This window comes from Myxocyprinus asiaticus, chromosome 7, assembly GCF_019703515.2.
Source record: "Myxocyprinus asiaticus isolate MX2 ecotype Aquarium Trade chromosome 7, UBuf_Myxa_2, whole genome shotgun sequence".
NCBI classification, from domain to species: domain Eukaryota; kingdom Metazoa; phylum Chordata; class Actinopteri; order Cypriniformes; family Catostomidae; genus Myxocyprinus; species Myxocyprinus asiaticus.
Genome location: NC_059350.1, coordinates 36474381 through 36488187, shown reverse-complemented (window position 1 = coordinate 36488187; position 13807 = coordinate 36474381). Strand labels below are relative to the sequence as shown.

General features: G+C 36.5%; 1 protein-coding gene across 8 annotated transcripts in view; it reads left to right on the top strand.

Moving 5' to 3' along the window:
* Positions 1-12368, top strand: part of LOC127443356 (circadian locomoter output cycles protein kaput-like) — a 47045-nt gene extending 34677 nt beyond the window's left edge. For all 8 annotated transcript variants that reach the window (XM_051701866.1, XM_051701868.1, XM_051701867.1 and 5 more), the window contains 3 exons: positions 5193-5302; positions 6460-6727; positions 10754-12368. In XM_051701866.1, coding sequence (XP_051557826.1) covers positions 5193-5302; positions 6460-6727; positions 10754-10951 — 576 coding nt within the window. In that variant the 3' untranslated portion in view covers positions 10952-12368. The remainder of the gene's footprint in view (positions 1-5192; positions 5303-6459; positions 6728-10753) is intronic.
* Positions 12369-13807: the final 1439 nt, after the last annotated feature.

Here is a 13807-nt window from a genome sequence, read left to right as displayed (position 1 = left end):
AAAAGCTTATCAGACCAGTATATATTAAGTTCAATCGACTATATTTGTGGCATAATATTGATTACCACAAAGTTATTTGTGACTTGCCCCTCCTTTTCTTTAAAAAAAACCTAAAAACTCACTGTTTCGAAAATATAGCCACAAAATGTAAACAATACGTGTTAACATGATTTTACATTGACAAACCCTAAAATTACTTTAAAAACAATGATTTTAACAACTTTACAGTTGAAATAATACAAGGTTTAACAGAACAATTAGTGTAAGTGCATTTATAAAATTATAAGCTTCACATTTCTGCCTGTTAAACCCTCCAAAATTTGGTCCCATTCACTTCCATTGTAAGTGCCTCACCTGTGACCTCGATTTTTGCTTTTTTCAAAGAAAAGGAGGTACGAGGCGAAATAATTTATGTTAATCAGCATTATGCCACAGATGCTGTCGATTGAGCTTAACTTGCATTGAACCTGGAATATTCCTTTAACATGGGCAGATTTGATAAAGTCCTATTTTTTTAAAAGAGAAGCATAGTTTGTTGAAGTTACCATATTTTGAAACCGTTCTTGGTAACGTTTGTGAATAAAACAAAATATAAATTTCACTTGGTTTATGGTTGTGTACTCAACTAATGTTTTTTTGAAAATGCCCATCCCTAGTTTTCATCACAGCTAAGAACCTTGATGTGCTACCTGCTATTGCAAGTCAGAAGTATGAGATAAAGTATTAGGGGAAGGGGACATTATCATTGTAAAGCATGGACAAAAACTCGGATATGGTTGTGAGTGCAAGATGTGTCATCTGTATTTTTGGTTTGTTTTCCTGGAAGAGAAAAACAGCAACATTTTGTGTAGTTGTATAATTTACAGTAGTGCTCAAAAGTTTGCATACCCTTGGAGAATTGGTAATATATGTACCATTTTTAAAGAAAACATGAGTGAGCAGGCAAAACACATTTCTTTTATTTCTTATGGGATTCATATTCAACTGTAGGTTATAACAGAATGGCACAATCATAAAACAAAACATGGCAACAATGAAAAAAATGAAATGACCCCTGTTCAAAAGTCTGCATACCCTTAGTTCTTAATACTGTGCATTGCCCCCTTTAGCATCAATGACAGCGTGCAGTCTTTTGTAATAGTTGTCTATGAGGCCCCAAATTTTTTCAGGTTGTATAGCTGCCCATTCGTCTTGGCAAAATGCCTCCAGGTCATGCAAAATCTTTGGTTGTCTTGCATGAACCGCACGTTTGAGATCTCCCCAGAGTGGCTCGATGATATTAAGGTCAGGAGACTGTGATGGCCACTCCAGAACCTTCACCTATTTTTGCTGTAACCACTGGAGGGTCAACTTGGCCTTGTGCTTAGGGTCATTGTCGTGCTGGAAAGTCCAAGAGCATCCTATGCGCAGCTTTCGTGCAGAAGAATGCAAATTGTCTGCCAGTATTTTCTGATAACATGCTGCATTCATCTTGCCATCAATTTTCACAAGATTCCCGTGCCTTTAGAGCTCACACCCCCCCAAAACATCAGTGAGCCACCACCATGCTTCACAGTGGGGATGGTATTCTTTTCACTATAGGCCTTGTTGACCCCTCTCCAGACATAGCGCTTATGGTTGTGACCATAAAGCTTTATTTTGGTCTCGTCACTCCAAATTACAGTGTGTCAGAAGCTGTGAGACGTGTCAAGGTGTTGTCGGGCATATTGTAACTGGGCTTTTTTGTGGCATTGGCGCAGTAAAGGCTTCTTTCTGGCAACTCTACCATGCAGCTCATTTTTGTTCAGGTATCATCGTATTGTGCTCCTTGAAACAACCATACCGTCTTTTTCCAGAGCAGCCTGTATTTCTCCTGAGGTTACCTGTGGGTTTTTCTTTGTATCCCGAACAATTCTTCTGGCAATTGTGGCTGAAATCTTTCTTGGTCTACCTGACCATGGCTTGGTATCAAGAGATCCCCGAATTGTCCACTTCTTAATAAGTGATTGAACAGTACTGACTGGCATTTTCAAGGCTTTGGATATCTTTTCATATCCTTTTCCATCTTTATAAAGTTCCATTACCTTGTTACACAGGTCTTTTGACAGTTCTTTTCTGCTCCCCATGGCTCAGTATCTAGCCTGCTCAGTGCATCCACTTGAGAGCTAACAAACTCATTGACTATTTATACACAGGCACTAATTACAATTTAAAAACCCACAGGTGTGGGAAATTAACCTTTAATTGCCATTTAAACCTGTGTGTGTCACCTTGTGTGTCTGTAAAAAGGCCAAACATTTAAGGGTATGTAAACTTTTGATCAGGGCCATTTGGGTGATTTCTGTTATCATTATGGTTTAAAAAGGAGCCAAACAACTATGTGATGATAAATGGCTTCATATGATCACTATCCTTAAATAAAAGACAGTTTTTTTGCATGATCAGTCATATTTTCAAAATCAATGCCAAAATTTCACAATTTTTGCCAGGGTATGCAAACTTTTTAGCACAACTGTATATCAGCTAAAAATTATTTTGTCAACTTTTTGGAGTACACTAGCATACAGAAAGCTTCAAAGCTAACAGGCATGGACTAAAAGCCAAAACACACAAAATTTTAAATGATGCACTGCATCATAAAATCTAAGAGGGGGCCAGTTGCACCAGCTATATGTAAGTTACAGCTTAGCCTAGTTGTGGCATATATGGGCACTAAGTCACAATTTACGCACTATGAAATATGAATGTTGCATCATTAAACTTAGGTAGGACATAACCCTATGTATGAACTAAATATTTATGGAAGACTCTGACCATGAGTAACGGATGGAATAAAAAAGCAGACAGATATTTTATGACGTCAATGAGCTCATGTTTTGCGTGACAGGCATCTATCCTTTCGACATACAGTATGATGTTGACATTTACACTCGTTTGCATTTACGAGAGAGATAAAAATTTTGAAGCGGCTCTTCAGCATGAAACCGTCCTAACGATGCTGTTTTCAGGGTGTGTCGCCCAGTGTCAAGTTTCAACACATTCAAAATATATATAGGATATTAAAATTAATAAATGGTCTATTTTTTCAGCCTGTTGTATTAGTATTTATTTATCACCCCTTATTTATTTTAGATACAGTTCCTATATATTGTTATTTACACAGGACAAATATACTATTTATCAGATCTACTTTTATTATGTACAGTAATGGGGATATAATTTATTACAGCTGACAGTTACAGTTGAAGTCAGAAGTTTACATACTCTTAGGTTGAAGTCATTAAACATCAGTTTTTTTTAATCACTCCACAGATTTCAAATTAGCAAACTGTAGTTTTGGCAAGTCGTTTAGGACATCTACTTTGTGCATGACACAAGTAATTTTTCCAACAATTGTTTACAGACAGATTGTTTCACTTTAACTGACTATATCACAATTCCAGTGGGTCAGACATTTACATACACTAAGTCAACAGTGCCTTCAAGCAGCTTGGAAAATTCCAAAAAATGATATCAAGCCTTTAGGCAATTAGCTTCTAATTGGAGGTGTACCTGTGGATGTATTTTAAGGCCTGCCTTCAAACTCAGTGCCTCTTTGCTTGACATCATGGGAAAATAAAAAGAAATCAGCCAAGACCTCAGAAAAAAATTGTGGACCTCCACAAGTCTGGTTCATCCTTGGGAGCAATTTCCAAACGCCTGAAGGTACCACATTCATATGTACAAACAATAGTACGTAAGTATAAACACCATAGAACCACACAGCCATAATACCACTCAGGAAGGAGACGCATTCTCCTAGTCTCCTAGAGATTAACGTAGTTTGGTGCGAAAAGTGCAAATCAATCCCAGAACAACAGCAAAGGACCTTGTGAAGATGCAGGAGGAAACAGGTAGACACGTATCTATATCCACAGTAAAACGAGTCCTATATTGACATAAACTGAACGGCTGCTCAGCAAGGAAGAAGCCACTGCTCCAAAACCACCATAAAAAAGACAGACTACAGTTTGCATGTGCACATGCGGACAAAGATCTTACTTTTTGGAGAAATGTCCTCTGGTCTAATGAAAAAAAATTGAACTGTTTGGCCATAATGACCATAGTTATGTTTGGAGGAAAAAGGGTGAGGTTTACAAGTGGCTTAATGACAACAAAGTCAAGGTATTGGAGTGGCCATAACAAAGCTCTGACCTCAATCTGATAGAAAATGTGTGGGCAAGCAAGGAGGCCTACAAATTCGACACAGTTACATCAGTTCTGTCTGGAGGAATGGGCCAAAATTCCAGCAACTTAGTGTGAGAAGCTTGTGTAAGGCTACCCAAAACGTTTGACCCAAGTTAAACAATTTAAAGGCAATGCTACCAAATACTAACAAAGTGTATGTAAACTTCTGACCCACTGGGAATGTGATGAAAGAAATAAAAGCTGAAATAAATCATTCTCTCTACTATTATTCTGACATTTCACATTCACAGTAGTGATCCTAACTGACCTAAGACAGGGATTTTTTTTTTCTACGATTAAATATCAGGAATTGTGAAAAACTGAGTTTAAATGTATTTGGCTAAGGTGTATGTAAACGTCTGACTTCAACTGTATGTGAGCAAACAAGGTTTGAACATCAACCGTGACAAGATCAAGCTGAAATTCACGGCTTTTTAACACTTCATTGTACAAATTTGAAGGCTGTTTATTGGATAATACAGGTAAACGTCATATTATGTGACTACACATTACTTTACGGTGAGCTTACGACCTACTAGTTAAGTCCTGCCTTATGAACAGGTGGTGCAACCAAATTATGCACTGACTTAGTTACAAACTAACTAGTAGTTAATAAGCCCTTAGTGTGAACTTTACGTCCCAACTTACATGAGACCTTATCCACAGCTGGTGCAACCCAACCTTGGGCACAGTTCAGTTTGATTCTATTATTTTGGCAAGAAAATGGTAGTGGAAAAGAACAGTATATTGCTTAGTAGTGTTAAAAATCAAATTGATAAGTCAATATTCTTCAATTTAAAGTTAACAGTCCTGAATTAGCTTTACCCTCTGGCTGTAATAGGCACTGTACATTTAGCTGCCTGTTGTCTAGAAGTTGCTTTTAAAAGAGCCAATTAGATATGACATAATGAAATCTTTCATTCTGCACTTATGTAATGACATCATCCAAATGGTTGACATCATGTCTTTTTCTTTGTTTTTCTCAGCGTGGTCTGGTATATAACACCATGATGATCAGCCAGCCTGCCAATACCAATGTTGTACAGATACCCAGCAGCCTGGCACCAAAAATCAATCAGGGCAATGCAATAAACAGGTGAGCGCTCTGTCTTTCTTTTTTTTTTTCTCCTTTCAATCTATTAATGCCTTTCCCAGGGCACTATTTATAAAATTAATTGCTGTATTTATCAGTAATTGTACCAGAGTATTTTATGCTGAGGCTATTTTATATTAATTGAAGATGAATGAAATGAAGGTACAAAGAAATTATAAAGAATAACAACAACAATAACAGGCAATAGTATGTTACACAATAGTAAATAAAAACAAAAGGCATAAAATTCATTAAGGAATTTGACTATTGGCTTGAATTATAACAATCAAGATAAATAATTGTTAGTTTATTCTCTTCAACTCTGCAGACCCATTACCGGGTCCTTGGGCGTGACCTGGACAATATACAAACGTCTCATGTCTGCCCTTATCACTGCTTCTATAAGCCCCAAATAGCCACAAACTCTATATCAGCTCTTACCTTAGGTTGTTTTCTATAAAATGAGCTATAGTTTACTTGTCTGTGAGCTTGCTTGGGTAAATAATCAAATGTTATGTCTCAGAAGTTCAGAAGAAAAAATGCAGTCCAGTAGAAAAAGTATGATAAACAAATCACCGGCAAAATATGCCACCTAGCAACACCTAGATTGAGATTCTAGACTATTCCGAAGCCTAGATATTCAACGAAACCGTGAGGAAGGTCAATATGCTCTAAAAATACAAATGGTGTCAATTAATTACAGTGTGAAATCTAATGGCACATTACTCTATATGAAATACACATTAATAACAATCACTTACAAAAACAGTGGTAAGCAACATGTGAACCATAATCACATTTTCACTCTATAGCAGACATTTTGCCACTTAATGGCAATAATAACACATTAATAACTGAACAAGAATAGCAAAAACATGTAAACTTGCTTTTAGCTGCATACACAATGTAAAAATGTCTTGTGGAGAACTTGTGTGCCACACTTTAAACTTTGCTATTTTAATACTGATGTAACTTTCTGGATTGAACTATTTGCAGGGGGTGCTAAAGTCTGCATTGGTGGCTGTTTGAGCTGTCTGTTAAAAACCTACTAATCACATTTATTCCTATATTGATATGTTGTGTTGTGGGTTGCATGAATGACAGGCCTGTAATGCTAATTTTTCTTTTTTTTTTACTCTATATGTCTGTATCAATCCCAGGTTTCCTGCAGGGCAGCAGTTGGTCACTAAGATAATGACAGCTCCAATGGCGTGTGGCACTGTCATGGTACCCACCACAATGTTTATGGGTCAGGTAGTGACAGCCTACAGCCCATTTTCACAGCAACAAGGCCAGACGCAGGCCATAGCGCTGCAGACTCAGCCCAATGCGACTGCAGAACAACAGGCTCAAGCTACATCATTACAATCAAATCAACAGCAGGGGGCAACACAACAACAGACAAAACAGCAGCAACAGTTTTTGCAGGTAAGGTTTGTTTGAATTTACTTCTGAGGTCCACCCATTGACATCAGAAATTAGTTGATTAGTCGCTCAGGCAACCTTGCAGTTATTTGAAAAACAATACATACTGTATATATTTTGCTGTAAATTAGGGCTGGTCTATGAAGCTTCAAAAATTATATCTCCATGTTTTTCACCCTATTCTATATACATCTCGATAATTATGTATTTGCTCTGAAAAAGCTAGTAAGTGATTTATTTTTTTATTTTTTTTAAATCAGAGGAACCTTAATTTCATGCAGTCAGCCATTGTAGCTAGGGATGCACCAATAGGGATACTGAAGCTTTTAGATGGATCGGGTATCGGTCTGATGAGCCCCTGATGAGCCCCATCCAAATCTGATACTGTGTGTTAGTCATGTTTGTTATTGTCAAGCTCCAAAAATGACATAAAAGAACCATAAAAACACCATTAAAGCAGTTCTTATGATTTGTGCATTTTATTCAAAGCCACTTGAAGATGTGCGATAGCTCTGTGAATCACAAAAGGCTGTGTTTAATAAGTAAATAAATAGTATGTGCAGCGTGTTAGTGAATGGTGCTGCTCTGTTGACACAAACTCGCGCACAGGCTGGTGATGCACTCACTGCTATTTTTAGCCTTCACAGCGGTGCGCAATATTTGAGCGCTACTCAAGAACAGCATCTCAGATGTAGCTGCTCAATAGTTCGGTTCACTTATAATATGCATTTAGAACGGCACCAGAGGTGCATTTTACCACAATTTGAATAAAAAGCTAATTAAATTCCTGTGAACATGCTTACAAACAGACACATACAGGATTTCCTGGAGAGTTTAGAATATCAAAATAAAAGCGTGGGGGGCCTGGGTAGCTCAGTGGTAAAAGACGTTGGCTATTACCCCTGGAGTTCGCTAGTTTGAATCCCAGGGTGTGCTGAGTGACTCCAGCCAGGTTTCCTAAGCAACCAAATTGGCCCGGTTGCTAGGGTGGGTAGAGTCACGTGGGGTAACCTCCTCGTGGTCGCTATAATGTGGTTCGTTCTCGGTGTAGCACGTGGTGAGTTGAGCGCGGATGCCGCGGTGGGTGGCGTGAAGCTTCCACACGTGCTATGTCTCCGTGGCAACGCGCTCAACAAGCCACGTGATAAGATGCGTGGGTTGATGGTCTCAGACGCAGAGGCAACTGGGATTCATCCTCCGCCACCCGGATTGAGGCGAATCACTATGCCACCATGAGGACTTAAAAGCGCACTGGGAATTGGGCATTCCAAATTGGGTGAAAAAGGGGAAAAAAAAGGTTGAGGGTTTAAAAAATGCACGATTTAAATATATTACTGTTGTAATTAAAAGTCAATAATAATAATATTAATAACAATTTATTATTATTATTATTATTGTTGTTGGCATTAGTATTTGTTTACAATTTATAACAATATTTAGGTTGAATGGGTTCCAAAAAATAACTGTGTGAATGAAAAGTGGACTGATGTCTTACAACTAAATTGAACAAAAAAGAGATCTGAATCTTTTAAAGTCCAGATGCAAGTTGAAAAATTTTTTGGGGAAAAAAAGGCTAAAATAAAACACTGGTTTCTTTTCTACTGAAGAATTTAAGACTGGAATTACTGTTAATTTTGCTGCTACATTATCCAGTATACTAGTTAATAATAGTGTTTCTTAATAAGCTATACATTTATATAGAAATAATGTGTAGTTAGAGGTTTCTTTACATATTAAAGAGTACTCCCAATTAGTTCCCCACAATAATGTAAAGATATTCTAAACTGATTATGAAAAAAAACAACACTGGTATCGGCTTGGGATCGGTATCGGCCAATACTGAGATTTCCGATATTGGATCGGAAGAGAAAAAGTGGTATCGGTGCATCCCTAATTGTAGCCAAGTAAATTCAATATTTGAAAGGCATTAAATTAAAATCTATTTAAATATAAAAAATAAAAAAAAATTCCCCACAGTTTTGCACTAAATGAACACAAGGGAGAATGAGATCTAATCATTGTCATTGAGATGCACTTTTATATTTATATTTTATATACAATGATACATAGTAGCTTAATAAAAAGCATTATTTACCTCCATATATTTTTACTAAAACATTTTTTGTGAATGAACAAGGTGTGCATTTTTTGAAAATCCGGTTGAATATTTCATAATACTAAATTATTGCTGTGGGACCAGTCAAGTTTATTTTTTATAATTTAATACTTAATTATATTATTATTTTGAGGATTAGATTTGTTTTATTTAAAAGTAATATACTTCTTTCCTATTTACTTCACCTTCACCTGGAGCTTTTATTTTGACACTTCACATGGAGCTTTTATTTTGACACATGAAAGTGCAGTGTGTAGTTTACAATGCACCGGGTCTGGTGAAGCACTGTTGTCTACCCCTTTTCTGTTATACTGTGCTGCCTTTTTAGATTTGTATAATAATTTGTAGCAGTTCTAACGTTTAGAATTGCATGAATGCTTGAACATTCAGTACTTAATTTATTTCACAATGCATGTAAACTGCTCTAAAAGTGCTAAAAACACAAGCCCATGAGCCCCGCACGTGCACAGAACAGCCTGTTTATTCTGAAGTGCACACAGACCATGTGTCTTATCGCAGCTCATTGCAATTTTATAATCCCATAAGACCTATTGCCATTTTGGTGTTATTTTGATTAATTGTGCTGCCCTGAAGGATGGTGAAATTAGTCTACTTATGGGCTTTTTATGAAAATGACACATTAAAATATTTGCGATATTTATGATATTGCTTAAAGCTGCTCTACATAAGATTTTTTGGTTAAAAAAAATTACAAATTGCCATTTATTGATTGAGTACATAAACAAACATTGTTCAGAACAATGTTCTTACCCCGATTCAGTACGTTAAGCCTATAAAAATAATTTGTATTTTGAGCTGTCGGGTCAGATTTGGCGCAAAATTGCTGGCTTATGACGTACATCCTTGCGTTATTATGTATCGCCGTAAACAGGAAAAAAGTACCAGTTCAGGTGTCGTGTTCCTATGTTAACAATAGATGGCATTAATGCCCTATTTTAGTTGGTGAGCCGCCGTTAAAAATAAGAAGAAAGAAACTCTGTTCAGTCTGTCATGCAGTTCAGGACAGCATCGCTGTAGTCTTGATGGATGTTTATCTGTTATCTATTTGGTGAATTTGTTTACCTGCTATAATGCTTTGGTAGGGTTGTTGAAGCTTATGGTGCTTGTCATGCTTGTATGAATCAAACATTAGGCTACTTATGCATTAACTGATCGCTATGAATCTACGTTTTCTGGGGAAGAAACATATGTGATATGTTTACTAATCTTTACTTCCTGTAACTTATATTGCATATTTAAGCATATTATTGTCATGTTTAATAAAGTGTATTTTATCCCCATCATTATTGAATACTTTTTGCATTGCATAGACTTACTATTGTAGAATTACGGTTCACAGGCGATGTCCAGGTAAGCTCAAATAATGAGATTCATCCGCCAGAAGAGCAGTGCCGAAACACGACTCGCGTAATGTGTTCTTCCGCAAATTGCTTGCAATTTTAAGTTTCAGCCACAGATGTCGCTAGAGAGCACAAAGTAATGTAGTGCAGCTTTCATTTTATATCGTCAGCCAAATCATCGCGATTATATCATGAATATTCGCCCAGCCCTACGTTGAATTGTGCTGTTTCAAATATGTCACTAAGGTCATGTTTATGTCTGTCATAGATTTATCGAAATTGTTAGTGAGTGAAAATTAGAAACAAATCAATAGTTTGTGTAAATGAATTTGGAGCTGTCATGGAGTTAAGTGTAGATTTTCTTAAAACTTAATGAAAAATACAAATATATATTTTTAACAAATGTTTCTAAAATAGCTACTTGTCATATTTGTGATGGGGCCAATGAAAATATTGGTAGGGAACCACTGGCGTGGAATTTTTTTTAATTTTTAATTTTTTATTTTTTTAGCCTTGCTGTAGTCTTTAATTTTCCTGCTGTGTATTTGACAGAGCTTTCTCCATGGCAACCAATCTACACAACTGATCCTGCAGGCTTTCCCTATTCAGCAGCAAGGCACATTTACTCCCTCACAACAACAGCAGCAGCAAACACAACAACAACAGCTGCAATTGAAGCCACAGACTCAAAAACAGCAGAAAGCTGCCTTCACTCATCAGACTGACAGCACTAGTGCCCAGTCTCAGTAACGTGGATGAACACAGCCAATCAGATGGAATAGCCTGGTCACAACATGTCTCGTATAGGTGTTTATTGGACAGGTGTTGTATTGATTGGAAATCCTCTTCCTGGCAACATCTTGTTATGAGGTAGAAGCTTCAGGCAGTCGCATGGAACACAACACCACAAGATGGTCACACTGGCGACCGTGCAGAACATTTCACTGCACCAACAGGTGGTTGCCAAGCTCCTTATTTATTTCAACAACTGAAAGCATAGAACTGCTAGCCTTGCATGGTATTTGCCAAACTGAAAACTCTGGTCTTCTACTGTAAACAACCCAAGAAACTGAGTCTATCTGTACAGTCTCATGTATCATACCATGTAAATAGGCAAACGAAAAGAAACAAGATATTGAATATTTTATATGCTGCATGAAAAGTGTAAACTTTCATATGTACTTCCAGTTTTATGATTTCCATTTGTAAGTATTATTTTGGGGTTCAAGTTTAACATTTTTATATTATGCATATAGTGATGCTTTATACTGTTGCCCTACCCTTAGAATAGCCTCATTACATATAGTTAGGGTGCATCACAGTTTGTTCAGGAGGTTTTTAGAGGCAATAAGGTAAATTTTGCAGCTATTAGTTTCTCCTTTTAGATATTTTACCCTGTGGCTCTGACTCATACAAACAGAATGCCCAGTTTGTTTCTATTTCTGAAATCCTTTTAGACATTTTATGCAGAGGAATTGAAATTGATGTGACATTTTCCAATTTAAGTGCCAACATTGAAAAACCTGCTTCTTCCAGGTTGTGTGAGTTGAATGTTAATTTGCTTTTTAGCAGAGTCATAGTTTTGTTCTAAAAAGTTGTGCTTTGCACCTTTCCCCATTTCTTATAGCACTTATTGTGTTAATACACACTAAAAATGGCCCATCCCTCTAGTGATTGTGATGTATTGGTCTTTTGAAGTTTTTCTGTGTGCATGGATGTTCTGCAGGAAATTGTGTTTCTTAAAGGAGACTGACATGTCATGAATAAGCTTTTAAATTCTTATTCATAAGTACTCTTTTCTTCCTCGTGGTTTTGGGAGCTATGCAAGAAGCCACATCCAAGACAAAGTATTATGTGTGACTGATAAAAGTTCAGAGTACTGTGGACCTTTTCGATACCATTATCATCAGGAAAATAATGATTATGTTGTCCTTATTCCAGTTTCTCTTGCAAAGTTATTGTGTGTGTGTGTGTGTGTGTGTGTGTGTGTGTGTGTGTGTGTGTGTGTGTGTGTGTGTGTGTGTGTGTGTGAGGAGAGAGAGAGAGAGAGTGGGTGTGTATGTGTGAAAGAGAGAGAGAATAGAAAGTGTAGGCTATTGTATCAATAACTGTTTGTGATTCTTCCAGTATCGCTCTGTGGGTTGCTATATGTTCACCCCAGTGATGACCAATCAGTTCTTGCGTTGCAGTAACTCAACATTCTAGATGTCTCCCCATTTGCTTGTTAGCTATATACCTCAGAAATCCATATTGTTGAAAAAGGTTTTATATAAGAAATATCCAAAGCAGTTTTTATTTTCATATGGTAAAGGACTAAGAATAAACAGTCTGGCTGTGTATAGACCGGTAGCACTGTTAAAAGAGAAGAAAGAGTAGAAAGGTATATGGAACTAAACAGATTTTGACGTAGAACTAGTGTTGACTTATAAACTCCCAGCTGTAAAGATGCTGATCAAGTAGACACCAACTTTCCCCTGATTTATCCCATTCTCTTTTATAGTTGTGTTTCATGCACTGAAATCCCCAAGTGTTTAAGTTGTTACTTTGAACTGATTTGGTTCATAGTGTGTGAACAATCATAAAATACTTTAAAGTCCCCCCAAAAAAGCTGCTGACAGGTTGAAGAGAGGATTGATTAGGACTATGCATAGCATACCTGCATTTTTCAACCTTCTGTAACTTTATTTTTGAATACTTTGTATTTCTGTATCCAACCAGAGGAATGTGTTCTTTCAGAATAGAGTGATTGTTGGGTGTAGCCCCTGAAACTCTGAAGTTGATTATATGCAGTGTTGAGCTGATGAAAATCAGTGAGTTAAATGGTAAATAAAAAATAATAATAATTCATCATAGAAAATAAGACTGTAAGTAAAACTATTTTTATTTTTTCTGTGAAAATAAGTACGGTATATTCGGCTCTCCCAATATCATGTTTTAATCCTAACATTGTTCACTCTGTTAATTCTTAATTGCTGTGCACATTAAGTATAAAACCACCATGTCACCACAAAGAAATTAAGTTGCCCTCAGTGTGACTAAATTGTAAGAATTGTCCTCTGTCAATTTACCAAAAACTGATCCTTTTCCCTCCATAGTATTCAGTCTTGAAATAAAGCAAACTATGTTATTCACATTCTCTTATGAGAAGCGATACAGAAGTGTCTGCTTTTGCATTTTTTAAGAAATTGCACAGATTAAGCATGTAATTGTTAATTCATCCAATACAAATAATTGTTTTTCATTTTATTTTCATTTAGTCTGTATCAAAACCATAGCATAATTTCCTTCTGGCCCTTTTCCTTAAGTCATAACATACTCTACAAGTTGAAAAAATAGCTAACATATCAGATATTTACATCGTCAAATCTAAAGTCTCAGTAAGTAAAGTTATATGTCACAGTCAACATTCAACAGTATTTCACTTCTTTCTTTTTTTTAACAAGAGTCCTGTTCTTCAAATGTTACTAACTTAGCAGGATAAGTTTCAGAATAACTTGCCATAAACATAAAGCTCCAAAAATGAGATGAAGTCAGTATAAAAGTAATCCATAAGACTCCAGTGGTTTAATCAATGTCTTTTAAAGCGATCCAATTGGTTTTGATTGA